General features: G+C 47.2%; 1 protein-coding gene across 1 annotated transcript in view; it reads left to right on the top strand.

Moving 5' to 3' along the window:
* HMCN1 (hemicentin 1) overlaps positions 1–18,570 on the top strand; it is a 366,339-nt gene that overhangs the window by 303,846 nt on the left and 43,923 nt on the right. Inside the window, exons 75-84 of the mRNA XM_036495278.2 lie at positions 176–332; positions 1,859–1,980; positions 2,152–2,316; positions 4,471–4,578; positions 4,955–5,092; positions 5,208–5,342; positions 7,297–7,566; positions 12,206–12,396; positions 15,041–15,254; positions 18,179–18,313. Coding sequence (XP_036351171.2) covers positions 176–332; positions 1,859–1,980; positions 2,152–2,316; positions 4,471–4,578; positions 4,955–5,092; positions 5,208–5,342; positions 7,297–7,566; positions 12,206–12,396; positions 15,041–15,254; positions 18,179–18,313 — 1,635 coding nt within the window. The remainder of the gene's footprint in view (positions 1–175; positions 333–1,858; positions 1,981–2,151; positions 2,317–4,470; positions 4,579–4,954; positions 5,093–5,207; positions 5,343–7,296; positions 7,567–12,205; positions 12,397–15,040; positions 15,255–18,178; positions 18,314–18,570) is intronic.

Consider the following 18,570-nt stretch of genomic DNA (forward strand, 5'->3'; position numbering starts at 1 on the left):
TTAAATTCTCAAGAGTTAGGTCCCATGGTTTTTCTCCTCCCTGTGGTTAAGATCATCACAGCACGAGTTCCATTTACGAAGCCTTGTGTGTGTAACTGGGTGCAGGCACTGAATGTTAATGTGGTGACATCCTAGTGCCACATGTGTTTCCTTCTGCCTTTCCGGCCTGTTTCAGTTCCTCCATCAATTGCTGTGGGCCCTGCCAACATCACCGCAACCGTGAATGTCCAGACAACACTGGCTTGTGAGGCGGCTGGCGTGCCAAAGCCATCCATTGAGTGGAGGAAAGATGGACATCTTCTTAATGTGGATCAGAATCAGAGTTCATACAGGTAGGGCAGCCTTCCCCGAGGAGCCCCAGCAGCACTCGGGGAGCAGGCTCTTTGGCAAGCACCAGCACGTTAAGGCTGTTGACGGGGAGGCAGATGCAGAGGGTGAAGGATTGACCAGAGTGCAGACTATGTTTTTCCTTCGTAGACTTGGTTTTCAACCTGAAATCGTTTGTAGGCGCAGCTTTTCTACTCATAAGCCCTGTGAGGTCTACAGGACTGAATTTCTAAGCCTGGCTTATTTAACTCTTTTGAAATTTATAAAGCAGAGGACAAAAACATCGTAAAGTACAAATGGTGCTATAAAAATAGCCACAAACTTTAACTATGGAGCAAAGATGAAATTTTACTTTGAACTACCTTGGCAGCAGGAGTGAGAAGAAATATAGCATTTTCCATTGTTTTTGCATTACTCTAGCTTTGCTACTGTAATTCGCAATATGGCAGTGTGGGTTTTTTTTTTTTTTTCATGTATAACTCACAAGAGGCTCAACACAGAGACTGCTAGAACTTATACGAGAGTTCGGTAGAGTGGCAGGGCAGTGTGTTTTTAACAACCAGTCGTTGGTACTTGGATTCCAAGTACCTATGAAACTGTGTTACATAATACAATGTAATTAATGAATTAAAAATAATAAATAAATTAAAAAAAAAAACAACCAGTGGTCAGCCCGTTTAGGATTTCTGATGCTCTAGGTTTTATCTTCTATCTCGTTTGAGCTAATGGTTATTCTATCAAAGGATTTGCCCTAAAGGCAAATGTCTTTATGGGTCTTTGACAAAAGAACTCAGATACACCAGGAAAAAAGGAGAGTGGGAGGTTTCACGTGAAATGGTATCATTTCTCACCCTGTTAATCAATCTTTGGACATTGAATAATCAGTAACTTGGAAGTATCTATTATGTAAAAACTGTGCAAAGCTCTTGCATAATAAACCATGTCAAATATGTTTCTATTAAACCACGCCTAGAAGCTAGGCCTGGTGACCAGACGCGCTGTGCTGCACATACGCGGTCACTGTGTCCTAAACACTCGACGTGGTCCACGTTGCTTTGGTTGCGAACTGGGCAGGAGTTCGAAGAGTTTCTGGGATGGTATCTGCTTGCAGAGTAACCAGCACTGTCAGCAGAAGAGAGAGACCTGGAGGACTCCATCTCTCAGTGAGAAGAGTTCGAAGGCCAACCTGCAGAGTTACAGAGAAATTTAAAACTATTGGAGATGGCTCCAGGAAGTCCTTGCTGCACTGTGTTTCTGAGGAGAGCAGGATCAGTCAACATGCAAGCATCAGAACATTCAAGGTTCAGACAGCTCTTCAACTGCCTCCTCTTGGTTTCAAATTTGAAACCCTGTTAACCCTTTGAGCCCATATGAGCATAACATCCATCCTACAAAGTTTGCAACAAAGAGATGAAGCTCATGTTAACATGAGGACAGAGACTTGTTGCCTTCAATTCACCACATGAGCCGCTGGACAAATGTGTGAAAACTGGTCAGCAGTAGCTCAGCTCATCCTTCAACTCTCTTGTAGGCTCCTTTCTTCTGGTTCGTTGGTGATCATTTCCCCTTCTGTGGATGACACTGCGACCTATGAGTGCACTGTGACCAACGATGCTGGCGAAGATAAGAGAGCCGTGGGTCTCATTGTCCAAGGTAGGGCAGCTTTGCACAGGGGTCCAGAGTGGTCACTGCATCACCCATCACCTGCCGCTCCACTCAGCTGATTGAGGCTCTGCTCTCCGTGCAGGAAGAAGCAGGGCACAGCCGGGCTGTGCAGAGCGGAGGGCTAGAATCATGTACTCTCCTTTCTTCCTGTGGTTTCAGTCCCGCCATCCGTCGCAGATGAGTCCACAGACATCCTGGTAACCACGGGCGCCCCAGCAGTGCTGCCATGCTCTGCCACTGGAGTTCCCGCTCCTTCCGTCCACTGGACCAGAAATGGCATCAGGCTGCTTCCCAGGGGAGAAAGCTACCGGGTTCTGTCCTCAGGTGAGACCCAGCCCAGCGCCCTCCTGTCTGCTGGTGGATCATCACCAGTCAGTGGCCTTGCATGGCTTCTGTTGCCCCAGAATGAAGACAAGGGCCCTGCAGGTGCACCAGCACCTAGGAAGATGTAGTCAGGCTCAGAAGGGAAGGGAAGAGCAGAGGAAAATTCTGGTTGTAAAAATAATATCTGAAACACATCTGAATGGAGTGAGCTTGAGCCAGGCAACCTGGGCACACACATTAAGCCTAAGGTGTGCCAGGTTCTCCACCTGTGTGCCAGGGTATGCATTTAACAAATGTTTACTGCCAGGGACAGGCTACATGCTCTACTGAGCTTCTCATGAAGCACCTTGAACTTGAGTAAAAAGATTGTTGGAAGTGCTATGTTAAATAGTTTTGGATTTTTAAATACTGATCTATTTATTTATGTGAAAGTCTGAGTTAGAGAAATCTTCCACCTGTTAGTTCACTCGTAAGATGGATACAACAGCCAGGGATAGACCGGGCCAGGCCAAAGCCAGGCTCTTCATGCAGATCTCCTGCACGGGTGGCAGGCGGCATACAGTCGGGCCAACTGCTGCTGCTTGTCCAGGCACATCAGCAGGGAGCTGGGTAAGAACGTGAGCAGACACCACAGGGACATACTCCACCATGATGCTGGCCCAGGAACAGTTTTTGATTTTAGGAGTTTGCTGGGGAGAAAGAAGCATGTCTGTGATAGAAGTCTGGATGATTCACACTGGTGTTTATGGTAGGTGTTGTGAGCACTAGTTTGAGTCCTGCTGCTCAGTTTCTGGTCCAGCTTCCTTGCTAATGGCTCTGGGAAGCAACTGACGATGGCTTCAGAAGGAAGGTCCCTGTGGTCACATTTGAAACCCTGATGGCTTTTCTGACTCCTGACTTTGGCCTGGCCTAGCCTCAACTGTTGGCCTTTCAGGCAGTGAACCAGAGAATAGAATGTGCCTTTACCTGTCATACCCTGTTTCAAATAAATACACTTCTAAAAAGAGAAAACTTATCCTGCATTGGGGAAGTACACTGAAGATGGACAGAAGTTGTAACTAACACGTTGGAGCTCTGTACCTGTACGTGTTACTCTAGGTGAGTTTGTTTCTTCATTGGGAGGAAAACCAATGAAGATTTGTTCTTAGGATGCAACTTGGCCTTCAAGGCAAACACCATTTTGGCTATCTTAGAAGCCTTTGTAGATTGTAGCAACTCAACTCAAAAAATCTAAGTTAGCTATCTTTAACACTACCTGTGTGCTAAGAAAACCATCTTAGAACTTTCTCCAAGTTCTTGGGTTCCCTACTTCTTGGGTTTGACCCTAGAAACACTGATACACAAAGACTTGTGCATGAATGTTCATGCGACATCTTTCACAATAAGCAAAAAGTGGAATTGATTCAGCTGATGAATCTATACATTAATATATCCACATAATGCAATTCTATCTACCATTAAAAGGAACAGGATAATGGCACATTCTGCAGCAGATGAACCTGAAAACCAGTGTGCTCACAGAAACAGAGGACCGTATCCTGTGTGATCCCCTTTTCAGAAAGAATCCGGAAAAGTCCAGTCTTTGAAGACCGGACATAGATAAATGGTAGCCTGGGACTGAGGGTGGGTGACTGCAATTGAGAACCAGGATTATTTGTGAGGTGATAGAAAGGTTCTAAAATCAAACTGTGCTGGTAACTGCACTCTCTTCAGTGTGTGAAAGATCATTGAGTTGGACATTTTAAGTGGGTGACTTTGATGATATGTAGATAATACAGTCCATAATTATAGTGGGCAGAGCTGCCACCTGTCAGCACCCAGTGAGAGTCCTGGCTGCTCCACCTGGGGAAGCAGTAGAAGATAGTCCAACTGTTTAGGTCCCTAAACCCACGTGGGAAACCCCAAAGAAGCTGCTGGCTTTGGCCTGTTCCCGCCCTGGCCATTGCAACTATCCCAGGAGTGAAGCGGTGGGTGGAACCACTTTGTCTCCCCCTCACGCTCTGTAGCTCTGACTTTCAGACAGATCTTTCAAATCTTAATAATAACTACATGACTATGAGGCATACAATGTGAGTATAAGCCAAGCATCTCTCTGAAAGGGACATCTAGAGCTTTAGGAAGACGTACCGTACATTAAAACTTTTTCCGTTTCAGGAGCAATTGAAATATTTGCCACCCAGCTCAGTCACGCGGGCAGATACACCTGCATGGCGAGGAACGCAGCTGGCTCTGCACACCGTCATGTGACCCTTCGTGTCCAGGGTATGTGAGATGCTTTGCCCGTTTCAGGCCTGCCAGGTTTGGGTGTTACTGGTTCGTTATTGGGGCTTTTCAGGGTCCTTGTTGTTGCACCACGGTCGTATCTTGGGCGTGAGAGCCTCAGGGTGTTTTTCAGCAGACTAACACGGGCACACAGATCACAGGTCGCACACAGCAACCCCAGGCTTACTGTTCTTCGGGGCTTTTATGGGGGCAAGTGTCTTTCGTAGTGAGATGCGCAGCAGAAAATGTGGCTGTAGTCACTTCTCACACCGTTACGTTGGAGGTTTGAGTCCGGGCCTGCGTGCGCGCGTGCCTGAATGGGCCCCCTGGGCTGTGAATGGGTGTTGCCACTCCGCTCTGTCGCTTGCATCTGCAGAGCCTCCCGTCATTCGGCCGCAGCCCAGCGAGGTAGACGTCGTCCTCAACAACCCCGTCCTGCTGCCGTGTGACACAGCGGGGACACCCAGCCCTCTCATCACGTGGCAGAAAGATGGCATCAACGCCGTGAGTTCAGGTGCCTGCCCCGTGTCTACCCAGGGAATCCTGCACATTCGATCTTTTATGAAACAGAAGTCAGGAACGTGCTCTCATAGAATTAAGATGCCACTCTGCTTCTGATGGTGATGTAGGCCACAGCCGCGCCGTGCTGCCCGGTGGCGGCCTGCAGATCGCCGGAGCTGCCCGGGAGGATGCAGGTGTGTACCTGTGCGTGGCTCAGAACCCCGCCGGGACTGCCGTGGGCAAAGTCAAGCTGAACGTCCAAGGTACCCAGTCATTTTCTTCCGGGTCTTCCAGCGTGTCTGTGCCGGGGAAGGCCTAGTACTCAGATATGTAAAATGATCACACTACTTTCTCCTGTACTTCTCAGAAGTCTCCATTTCCATTATCCTGTTTGTTTCTGTATTACCCTTAGAAAAAATATGAACTTCATTTTTTTTACAATTGTTTTTATAAGAAAAAAAATCCCTTCATATTTGTAGTGTCTATAATCCTCCATTTGGCACAACAGTTTCCACTTGTTCATGCCTTTTTTTTTTCCTGTTTTAAGTTAGTCACGGCCAACTACAGTCCTAAAATATTAAGCATAACATTCCAGAGCTAGTTCCTGAGTGTAGCTTGTGTGCCGACTGAGATCTGTGAAGGGCTCGCATGCGTCCAGCTCCTCCTGCCTCGGGCGCCTCATGCCCTCTGCACACCGTCCACCTGCTGCGCGCTTAGTAGCCGTCCGGGTGGCCAGATGAGGGCATCACAGTGCAGTAGGGCTTTGTTTTATTTTGTAATGCCCCGCAAGTGCAAGAGCCGTGTGGGTAGAAGACAGTGATGCTCGAAGCTGCTCCTGGAGGTGAGACGAGGCCGCCATGTCGGGGTTCTCCTGATGTCAGCCTGGCTGACCTGGCCGTGGTGGCCCTTTGGGGAGGCAACCAGTGGATGGGAGGGCATGTCTTTAACTCCCTCTTTCTGTCCCTCTGTGTTTGTGTGCATTTTCATGTTTCACCGTGGGGCAGTGTATTGTTGAAAGGTCCAAGAAAGGTGAGGATGCTGGAAAAGGCCCCCATTGAGAGATCAGAGCTGCCCGAGGAAAGCCAGCTGGAAGCCAGGAGAGGAAGCGCGTGCAGGAGGAAGGCGTAGGCAGCTCGGCTGAATGCAGTTAGCCAAGGTGGACAAGGTCAAGTTTCCAGGCTTAAGGAAGTTTTTCTTCATTAAATGATTAAAATTATCAGCAAAGGAGCAAGAAAGGGACGAAGATGGAACTGCTTTGAATAGCTAAGCATTTTGCTGTTGTAAAGGGAGAGGTAGTCAGATCTTCCTGGGACCCTGACACCCCTCATCTCAGCACCTGGGTTCAAACTCTGACTAAGCTTCCAGCGTTGACGCCTTGCTAATGGGCACGAGCTGGTGATGCCCCAGGCGGTCAGGCCCCTGCCACCCAGCTGGGGGACCTGCAGGGACTGTCACATTTGGAGAGCGAGCCAGTCGAAAGAAGATCCCTCTCTGTCTATGTGCATGTCTTTCGAATAAAAATTAATAAGTCAGGGAGGAGGGTGTACGAGCCAGGCATGATCAGTTCTAAGTGGACTGTCTCCCTGCAGATGCAGTACATCCTAACAGCAAGCAGGCAGGCATCATAGCAGTTCTGGCCACTATGAATAATCATACTGCAGTTATTCCTCATTGCTTCATGTGTCTCTGTACAGTGGGTGCTTTAAGGCGGGGTAGGAAGTCTCGACCAGTGTCTGAGCGGGGAGCTCCTGCCAACACTTGGAAGGGAATCCTTCTCTTAAGCCCTTCCGCCAGTTTCGGAGGAAGTTGAAAGTTTTTTCTATATAGTTTCCGTGATTTAATCCAAACAGTACTTGGTGATGCGTGGCCACTCTCTGCAGGAGCGTGGGCTAAGCGCCGTAGCAGGTGCATGAACGAGTGTCTACAGGCCAGGAAGGGTCTGCTTCAGAGGTCCGACGCCCAAAGTGAGTCAGATGATTAGTGACTGCTGAGGAAGATACATCTGCTTAGTGCATTGCTCCTCTTTGTTAGTTACAACAAGGCTGGCTTTGTGAAATGAGCTCGGCACGTTTAGTGACCCAATGAAGCCGAGCGGGGCTGCTCCAGGATGGCAGGAGGGCTTGTTTCTGACCACTGTGCTGGAGCAGCATGTCCTGCTGGCTTGGTGTCCTGGACAGGCATGCTGCTAACAGGGGGCTTGGACTCTGTCTCTTCCAGTGCCTCCTGTCATCAGCGCTCAGCCACTGGAGCACATCACTGCCGTGGATAAGCCTGTCTCCCTGCCCTGTGAGGCCGACGGCCTGCCGCGACCTGACATCACCTGGCTCCGAGGCGGCCAGCTGATAGTGGAGTCATTGCGCCTGCGCATCCTCAACTCGGGGACTCTGCACATAGCCTTCGCTCAGCCTGGTGATGCTGGACAGTACACATGTACGGCTGCCAACGTGGCCGGATCCAGCAGCAGGAGCACCACACTCACTGTGCACGGTATGTTGGTTCACTCGAGTTACTGCAGGCTGGCACGTTACCATAGTGATGGCAGGAGGGCACAGGGAGCAAACGTAATGGCAATCGAAGTGGGTAAAATCAGTCATGGGGCAGGGGCAGCCATGGGGCAGGTAGGTTCAGCTCACTCTTCTGTAGGCTGTGTCTGTGTGTACACCTGTGGGAGGACACCATGCGGCCAGACCCCTAACCCTTCTGTAGCCTGTGTCTGTGTACACCTGTGGGAGACGGACATCATGCGGCCAGGACCCCTAACCCTTCTGTAGGCTGTGTCTGTGTGTACACCTGTGGGAGACGGATACCATTTTGCCAGAATCCCTAACAGGTTACCAGGAGTCCCCTCCCATGTGGTTGTTGTGGCGTGTGTCTGCATTTGTGACTCATGTGTGTTAACTTTTTGTGCTGCCCATCATGGTGGCTCAAAACCAGTCCATGTGACCGACGTTACATAAACAGAATTAAGGCTAATGTGGATGCAGGTCAGTTTGATTGCTTACAGCCGTGCCTTGCACACCCCTGGGGATCCCCTCTGAGACGGAAATGTATAGATGATATGTTGTGTAAACACCAGAGTGCTCACTGACTGCCAGGTCACCCAAGCTGGATAGCTCTCCCACCACTGGACCATAACATCCAGGAATCCACCTGTGAACTGAGACATCACTGTGTAGGTGGTGGCTGTGTTTTCAATAATCAGTATACTGGCATGCATATTTTTACAAAAGAAAAAGTATTGTTTTGTGCATTGATAACTAAAACATTGAAAGATCAACACTGAAATCTTTTTATTGTATATTTTAAAACGAACAATAGAGCCCCTATTCATCAATATTAAGAAACAAATTATTTCTAGCTACTGTTTTCAGAGGTGATTCTTATTTTAAATAAAGACATTCTGCTCTCCAGTTTTTTCAAGCATTTTTTGAATATGATTGTCTTTTGACTGAATTCGATATCTGACAGTTCCTATTACTGAGACAGTTCCAAGTGGAGGCAAGTTTTTTTCTAATGTTCTAGAGGCCGAGAGATGGCTGCCACCCACTGATTCCCTGTTCAGATGCCCGCGGTGGCCTCTGGCCAGAGGAGGAACCAAAGTGGAGAGGCAGAGGTGCAGTCTCGGCCTCTTAGGGGCATGTCAGCAGCCCAGCTTCTGAGCCATCACCACTGCAGGGCCTGCACTAGAAGGAAGCTGGGTCAGGAGCAGAAGCCAAGTACAGATCCCAGGCACTCTGATGTGGGGCATGTGTGTCTTAATCACTGGGCCAAATGACCATCCACAAGTGGAAGCATTAACGAAAATGGTGTGTAGTTTAGAAATAGAAACTGTAAATAGAAATCATCGTTTGTGGGCTAGCTTCTACCTACAACACAGGCATCCCATATCCAAGCAGCAGTTCAAGTTCTGGTTGTTCAGTTTCTAATCCGGCTCCCTGCTGATGTACTCAGAGAAGCAGCAGCAGGTGACCCAGATAGATGGGCCCTTTACCTGTGTGAGAGACCCACATGGGGTTCCTGGCTTTGACCTAACGCAGCCCAGGCTGTTCATTAGGGAAGTCAATGGAAGATCTCTCTGTTTCACTCTACCTTTCAAATAAAATGAATAAACTTTTTTAAAAAACATCACCATTTAAATATTCTTTCTAATAATTCCTTTGCTTTATGTTAGTATAATGGAATTAATCTATACACATTTATCCTTTACCTGCAAATAAGTAATATTTATTCTTCTCAGGTATCCATAGATATATATTACAAATATTTGACCACAAAAATTTGTAACTAAGTTTAAAAAAAATATACAGACCACTATTTCTGCTCACAAGGCAGTGAGGCTAATAGTTCATCATGAAATTATAATGCCAAAACTTCAACCCAATCCACTTAAGAAATATCCTTCCAGAGGCGAGCATTACCAAGAGCAGTTGAAGCCACTGCCTAGGATGCCAACACACCATTTCTGAGGGCCTGATTCACATCCCAGCTACTGCATGCTCTGACCCAGCTTCCTGCTGGTGCTCCTGGGAGGCAGTGATAATGGCCCAACACTTGATGAGCTGCTCCCCATGAGGAGCAACCAGAGGGAATGGCTGGCTCCTGGCTTGGCCTGGCCTGGGCCGGCTGCTTCAGGCATCCGAGGAGTGGATGGAAGACATTCTCTCTCTCTCTCTCACTCACTCACTCACTGTAGCTCTCTGTCACTCTGCCTTTCAAATCGAACAACTCTGTAACCCTCAGCCAAAGGTAAGTCGTAGGCTCAAGGAAGCTAGACTAAAGAAGAAAAGGAAAATACAATGTAAATTACTGAGATACAAGTTCCATGTTTCCATTCAGCAAAATAGATTTATATGTCCTAAATAGGATTCAGACATGTAACTGTCAATATGCTTGTACTCATTCTATCATGAAAAAGGAGGAAATATTATAATTTTTGCAGCAGTGATGTTTTTGCTGAGATCACATGTCAGCCTGTTGTTAATCAAAATGTCTGTAGAGTTGATCCATTTATCATTGACAGGTTTGAAGAATTCCAAAATTCAGTGTTTGGGGAGTAGGAGAATACGTTTTTGTCTTTTGAAAGCAGAATTCTTTTTTTTTTTATATATATATATTTATTATTTAACTTCAGTAATTACATTGTATTATGTGACACAATTACATAGATACTTGGGTTCTCCCCACCCCTCCCCAAACCCTCCCACCATGGTGGATTCCTCCACCTGTTGCATAACCACAGCTCAAGTTCAGTTGAGATTCCCCCATTGCAAGCGTATACCAAACATAGAGTCCAGCATCTTATTGTCCAGTCAAGTCCAACGGCTTCTTAGGTATACCCTCTCTGGTCTGAAGACAGAGCCAGCAGAGCATCATCCCAGTCAATTGAAAGCTCCAACATACCATCAGCAAAAATTTACATCATTATGGAATTAATTGACATAGTAATGAGTAACCAACATGTTAAAAGTAAATGCGAGTTCCCAGTCACCTTCTGTGACCACCTCACCTATACTTCAATCTTAGTTTATACACAACATATAACATTCAAAACATAACATGTTATACATAACATCATATCATCTTAAATTAAGGCAAACATGTGGTATTTAACCTTTTGGGATTGGCTCATTTCCCTTAGCATTATGGTTTCCAGTTTGGCCCATTTGGCCACAAAGAACTGCATTTTGTTTTTTTTAATAGCTGAGTAGTATTCCATGGAGTAGATGAACCATAGCTTTCTTATCCAATCCTCTGTTGATGGGCATTTTGGTTGCTTCCATGTTTTTGCAATTACTGATTGTGCTGCTATGAGCATAGGAGTGCATGTTGGTTTCTCATAAAACAAGTGTTCTGGATATATTCCTAGGAGTGCTATTGCTGGATCATACGGTATGTTGTATTTGAGTTGTTTGAATGTTCTCCATACTGATTTCCATAGAGGCTGTACCAGCCTGCAGCCCCACCAGCAGTGGAGTAGGGTTCCCTTTTCCCCGCAACCTCGCCAACAAGTGTCGTTGGTGCTTTTATTCATGTGGGCCAGTCTTACTGGCGTTAGGTGGTACCTGATTGCAGAATTCTTGATCATTTTAAGTCTCACCTTTAGAAGTAAACATCTTAGTTATAATTCTCCTAAGATGTTTGTTGATACGCTCAAGGATTCAACTAATTCATCTCTGTATTGATTGAATTCCAGTGGGAAAGGGGAGTAAATCTCGGAAGTATTCCATGTTGCAGTGTGCGGGGGTGAGAGAGGGCTGTAGGGGCAGTCTCGGAGGTGGAATGGGTTGACCAGGTTTGCTGGCACTGCTCTGCTGCGCACGAGATACCACGGTCACTGTGTCCCACGCCACTGTGGGATGAGCACCGCACGCGTTCGGGGCCACCGTTGTTAGTTTCACCTCTGTATATCTGTGGGACAATTCCAGCAGTTATGTAAGCAAGAAGCATTTTTGGGTTTTGTGACTTGTTCATTTTCCTTTACTACAATAAACAGAAGAAAATCAAATCCAGCGAAATCAGGAAGCCACATGAAAACAGTATTTTTAAGTTCTGAGTCATTTACTCAAAGCTCAGTGTCTAAGTATTCAATGCATTGAAATACATTAGATTTCCTGTTGGCATCAAAAATACTGGTGCTTCCATTGTAGCAAACAAAGCAATGAATATCTAAAAAAATTTTTTTAAAGAATTATTTATTTTTGTTGGAAAGGCAGATTTACAGAGAGGAGGAAAGATAGAAAGATCCTCCCCAAATGGCCATAATGGCCAAAGCTGAGTCAATCTGAAGCCAGGAGCCAGGACCCTCAAGCCTCCTCCAGTCTCCCACAAGGATGCAGAGCCCCGAGGCTTTGGGCCATTCTCTGCTACTTTCCCAGGCCACAAACAGAGAGCTGGATGGGAAGTGGAGTCACTGGGACATGAACTGGTGCCTATATGGGATGCCGGCCCTTGTTGCGGGGATGATTAGCCAGTTGAGCCATCATACCCACTTGGAATGTCTAAATTTTAAAAAATATTTCTTGCAGAATTCCCCTCAAGCAAGTCTTTTGCTTGTTCATTTTCAATATGCCTGAAGGCGTTGTTGAACTCAGCTTCCTGAATGACAGTCTTTTTAAACCCTCTCCAGTACCACCCAGGATCCGAAGTACAGAGGAGCACTACACGGTCAGTGAGAACTCCAGAGCTGTCCTGGCGTGTGAGGCCGACGGGATACCCACGCCAACCATCAGCTGGAAGAAAGACAATGTTCCTTTGGCTAACTTGTTAGGAAAATACACAGCCGAACCATATGGACGACTCATTTTGGAGAATGCCGTGGTAAGTTTAAGGATATAAATAGATGCAATAAACCAGACTGCTAATTCAGCTTCTTACTTTTCATAATTTAATTTGGAAACATATTCCTCAATCATAAATTTAGGTCACAAAATTAAATTAACGGGCCAGTTGTTGGGTGCTTGGGTTCCACCCCTGCCTAGTAAGCATCCAGTCCAGCTTCCTGCCCATGACACCTGGCAGTCTGTAGGTTGTGGCTCAGGTTCCTGTGCCCTGGTTTGGGTTGGCCCAGCCCGGCTGTTGGGGGCGTTTGGGAAGAAAGCTAGTGGGTGGAAGATTGATCAAGCACTCACTTCCTCTCTCTGCCTTTCAAATAAAAATAAATAAATTTTTAAAAATTAAGTTTACCTCTCTAGGAGTGTTACAAAAAGCTCCTGGGAAATGGTATGGACGCGGATCCTGCAGCTGCAGTTTTGACATGGGGAATGTGTCAGGGAAGAAAAGATTCAGAGGTCTTTCCCCTCACGGAGTTTATTTCTAGAAGACGAGGGACATCGAAACTAGAACTACTAGTGTAAATGGAAAGTCAGATCCAACATGGTGAGGGATACAAAAGCAGAGCAGAATGGCCCTTCAGAGTCGGAGCCAGGCAGACTGTCGTATGGAACAAGATGTTCAGTGAAAGAGGCATTGGACAAAGACCAGAAGAAGTGGGCTGGACAAGCAGGTGTTTGGAGGGGCAGGCCGTGGGTCCAGCAGAAAGCAACTGAAGGCAGAAACGGGCTGATGGAGAAAGAGCAGGCCAGTGTTGTGCCAGATTTTGAGAGCCCCAGAAAATCATCGAGTCTGAAGTCGGTGCTAAGGCATAAAGGTGGGTTATTCAGGTTAGCCTAGGTCTCCCAGCCCAGTAGGGCTGGACGGGGAGGGGCAGCAGGGCGGAAAAAGAGAGCGAGGTTCAACGGCACAGGGTTCTTATACGTTTTAGGCCAGTAATTATGCAGTCATGATTGGTCAGTTTAACTGTTAACTTTCAAAAAGAGCAAGTTGGCAGGCTTCTATTGGTGGGTCTGAAGCAAGCAACTTTCAGAAGGTACCAACTGATGGGCTATAGGGCGGGGAATCTTATCAAACACCAGGGACCTCCTTCCTGAGGAGTGGTCTGCCGGGTGTCCTGCCGGGTGACCTGCCGGGTGTCCTGCCGGGTGACCTGCCGGGTGTCCTGCCGGGTGACCTGCCGGGTGTCCTGCCCGGAGTCATGTAGACTGTCAGGCCTGGAGTTCACACAGCCCCCAGCCAAGCAAGTAAGGCAGAAATCACAAAAGCAGAAAACATCTAGCTTCGTCAGCCAGCAATGCAGCGAGGGAAATCAGAGGTGTTAGTTGTTTAAAAGTTTAAGTTCTAGTTCATACGTTATTACGATATTATTACCTGGTTCTTTACCGTGAGCTGAAAACACCAGACGCAACGAGGTGTCTTAGGAGGTTTATTCCAGTGAGGCAGGAATGGGGTGGAGGTGGTGATGGGGCGGGTGGAGAGGGAAGAGAAGAGGGGGAAGGGAGGCCGGATGGAGAAGAGAGAGAGAGAGCCGCACCTGGGGAGCCCAAACACAGTGAGCCGTTGTAGGTTTTGAGCAGAGGACCAGTGTTAACGGCCTTGTGTTTTGAAAGATTTCGTGAGTTTTATGACAAGATGGTAGGGAGCAGGAGCACAGGCAGAGGGCCTGCTAGGAGTTGAGAGAGGGAGGGAAGCATAGAGCCTGAAGCGGAGTTTGTGAGCAGAGAAGTGGCAGGACCCTGCATAGTATTTGAAGCTACAATTGCCTCATGGATTGTGAGCAAGTTGTGAGGATGGAAAAGTAAAGACGAACTCTCTGGATGATGCGTCAAGCACTGAGATAGGATGAAATGGTTGGCAGCGAGCTGGCAAGTCTGCAGGGGCACAGGAAGGGCAGGGGACCAGGGGTTCAGCTTGGGACACGTGCTTGAAATGTCTCGCAGACATCCGAGCGGAGTTGGAATGCAGAGTTCACTGAAGGCCGCTGGCCCGTCTAGGGAGTATTTGAAGGCAGAGCATTGAGAATCCCCGGGGCCGGAGGTCAGGGGACTGGGTAGAGTCCACCCTCATGCTCACCTCATTGTTGAAGGCAAGACAGAAAAATATAATGGAGAAGAAGCCACCAGTGACGGGGGGGGGCGGGAGCCTAGGAAAGGTTGCCCGTTCCTGTAAGCAAGTGGCACCCCCAAACAAGAGGGGAGTACTGCCTGTGCATGGTGTAGGCTGGCGGGGAGAGCTGGCTGCTGAATTGGACAAGAAAACCACAAGTGCAGGTGAAATTGTCCTTGCTGCTGCTGTTTCGTGATAGTCCCAATGGCCTTTGAAGGTTCGTTGCCCAGAGAGCCAGCTGTGCTGTCCAGATGCTGTCGGCCTTGGGGAATTTGTATTATGTGTGGAGCAGCAGCACACTTCAGTTTAGTCAACTTACCACAAAGTGATTACTTCAGTTATGTAAGGCTCAGGCTAATTTTTAACCTCCTATGCAGTGTAAATTACATGATAATGATGATTTAGAGGAACTTTAAGCAGTCTTTACCTAAGCATGATCACTGGGAACTAAGTTGTGCAACTCTTTGTTATCTAATGTGTTACAAGATGAGGTGCTTTAGTCACAATGATTTCTCTTATTCAGTTGGAGGATTCCGGCGTCTACACCTGCACAGCCAGCAACGCTGCAGGTGAAGATACGCACCCTGTCAGCCTGGCTGTGCACGTCCTCCCCACTTTCACCGAACTCCCTGGAGATGTGTCGTTAAATAAGGGAGAACAGCTCCGACTGAGCTGTACAGCAACTGGCGTCCCATTGCCCAAGCTGACATGGACCTTCAATAACAATGTTATCCCAGGTTGGTGACTGAATTTTCTTTTAAATTTGCTTATTTGTTTTGAAAGAGTTAAAAAGAAGAAGGAGCTAAAGAGAGCCAGCTCTTCTATCTACTGGTTCATTCCCCTAAATGAATAGTCAACCCTCTACCAGGCTGAAGTGAGGAGCGTCATCATGTTCTTCCACATAGTTGGCAGGTGGGCCAACTGTTGCTTTTGCCAGGCCATTGGCAGGGAGCTGGGGTGGAACTGGCGCAAGCCATTGGCAGGGAGCTGGGTTGGGACTGCAGCAGGCCGTTGGCAGGGAGCTGGGTTGGGACTGCAGCAGGCCATTGGCAGGGAGCTGGGTTGGGACTGGCAGGGAGCTGGATTAGAACTGCAGCAGGCCGTTGGCAGGGAGCTGGGTTGGGACTGGCAGGGAGCTGGGTTGGGACTGCAGCAGGCCATTGGCAGGGAGCTGGGTTGGAACTGGCAGGGAGCTGGGTTGGGACTGCAGCACAGGGAGCTGGGTTGGGACTGGCAGGGAGCTGGGTGGGACTGCAGCAGCGGACACATAACTGGGACCCGTGTAAGGAAGCAACAGCATCTTTGGGAGCGGCTTCACTCTGCAGCACAACACCCTCCTTCCTCAGGACTTGATTCAATTTTTGTTTTAAGATTTCTTTATTTTACTTAGAACATCAAGATTGCAGGGACAAAGAAGGAGAGAGATTGATTCTCTGTCTGCTTTTCATTCCCCAAATGGCTGCCATGGCTAGAGCTGAACCAATCCAACGCCAAGGGCCAACAGTTTCCTCTGGGTCTCCCACATGGGTGCAGGGGCCCACGGACTTGAGCCATTGTTCTCTGCTTTTCCAGGCCTTAAGCAAGGAACTGGACCACAGGTGGAGCAGCCAAGACACAAACTGGCACCCATAAGAGATGCCAGCACCACAGGCAGGAGATTAGCTTGTGTGCCACCACACTGGCTCCAGTAACTTGATTATCATTGCATGAATATAAGACCAATGTCTATTTCTTTAACTGTACAAATTGACTAAAAGATTACAAATGAATAATTAATAACTATTCTGTGATCGGTGTGTTTGATTGGCCTTTACCCTTTACTCAGTAATAACTATTCTGTGATCGGTGTGTTTGCTTGGCTTTTACCCTTTACTCGGTAAGTGAGCGTATTTCAAAAGGTGAGTCAGAAATGAAACCAAAAGATCAGTTTATTTTTGTGGGAAAAAAGCTTTTAATTCCCCTGGTAATGTTTTCATAGCATGTACTGTCCGTGACCTTTGTGAAGATCCCTCTTAAATGTTCTGCTCATTCTTTTAAAGGACAAGTTGATCGTAGGACCTGACATTACAAGTTGTAGGGAAGCTTTTTAACCTAACAGTAATCTGTCTCCCCTCTGAGGAGACAAGATCATGGAAAGTGAGTAGAAAATTTTAATTTGAAGAGCATTTTATTTATGAGAAAGAAATTGAAATCCATACATATTTTTTTTCTTAATTGCATTGTCCATGGATTTCCTGAGGACACTTGTCCAGGCATGGAAACTTGTCCCGCTGACGTCCTTTCTTGTGATCCAGTGGGTGAAGGTAGCCATAGCTGAACCGCCCAAGACTGACCCAGTTTACAGAGGAGAGTGCTGCTCAGTGTGTCAGTCAACTGTGCGGGACTATTCCTGGTGGAAGCTTCTAGACACAGTGGGAACCTGTGGGAAACAAACATCTACTTGCCCTGTAGATCCTGTCATTAGCATAAGAACCTTGTTAGTAGGAAGCGGTTGAGTTCAGAAACACTGCACAACTGTCATTACTAAATATCTTGCTAAAAAATGTAATCCACTTCAGAATTTTTTTCCATAATAAAGGTTTATGATAATAACTCTAATTAGTTGCCTGTTTCACACTATCATAATGGCCATAGTACACCTAACTGAGGAAAGAAACTCTAAACAATACACTCAGCACTATTGTCTGAGGGCGTAGAACGCATTTAGCTATTGAAAACTTTGAAGGTTAATTTTTATTTATTTTTACTGGAAAGGCAGAAAGGGAAAAATAGGGAGAAAGATCTTGCATCTGCTGGTTCATGCCCCAAAGCCCACTACAGTCAGAGCTGAGCTGAGCTGAAGCCAGGAGCCCTCCTGGGTCTCCCATGTGGGTACAGGTTCCCAAGGCTTTGGACCAGCCCCCGCTGCTTTCCCAGACCACAAGCAGGAAGCAGGATGGGAAATAGAGCAGCACCCTGTGGGATCATGGCTCCTGCAGCTTTGCCACTTGAGCCACAGCACGGGCCCCCCAAAAGTAACTTTAAAAGTTACTTAAAGTAAGGGAAAATGTTTGTGGTGAACCTACTTCACATAGTTGTTCTAGGATTAACATGTTTACCCAGCGTTCTATTCCAAATAGCATAGCTAACTTTGTAAATATTTCTATGTTCTCCATTTATGATTTGTGGAGAAGTTTAAATTATTACAGATTTGGTCATGTTGTCACTATTACCTAACTAGCATGTGCTGTTCATGGTTTCCTCTTTGAATTGCCAAGCTAGCTGAGTTATAGCTGCAATGGTTTCCATGCTTTCAATATAAATTGTCTGGGAGGAAACATGGTGGTGATATCCAAGAAATGGAAAATTCCATTTCAGAGGTTGTTGGAACCCAGAAAGATTATAAGCCAGTTTTAAACAGCATGTTTAGCTGAAAAGTGTGCTTTAAACCTAAAATATTTTTTGAAAGGGGCTGCTTTCGTTCCCTTTTCCTGTTTTGTGCCCTGTTTTTCATCCTTCAGCGGCCTGTCCGTAGCTCAGGGAAGGAGCCGGGGCAGGCAGGCCTTGCCAGGGTCCCGCAGCCCTCACAGTTCCCTTGCTGGACTGCCCGTGAATCTGACCTGCCAACCCTGAGCTGTCCCCAGACTTCCCACCGTGCTGAGACTGGACTTGTTTTCCTCAGCCCACTTCGACAGCGCCCGGGGGCACAGTGAGCTCCTTGTGGAGCGCGTGGCCAAAGCGGACTCGGGGACTTACGTGTGCACGGCCGAGAACAGCGTGGGCCTTGTGAAGGCCATCGGGTCTGTTTACGTGAAGGGTAAGTGAGAGTGTAGTTCCCAGTTTGTCACTGATTCATGGTGCTTACGGTGAATGCTTGTGTTTGACCCCTTTTTGTGTGCTAAGACAACATAGCTTTGGTTTAGTAATCCATCTAAACCTGTTTCTCACTTGCTAATTCATATGGGAGAAAACAGGAATTTTCAGCTCTCCGATAGGTCAGGCTTAATAAGTAAGGTCATTTCACACAAAATGGAATTTGATAAACTTGTCTGATAGCTTAGCATGATTGTGGAA

This window comes from Ochotona princeps, chromosome 10 (assembly GCF_030435755.1).
Source record: "Ochotona princeps isolate mOchPri1 chromosome 10, mOchPri1.hap1, whole genome shotgun sequence".
Taxonomy (NCBI): Eukaryota; Metazoa; Chordata; class Mammalia; order Lagomorpha; family Ochotonidae; genus Ochotona; species Ochotona princeps.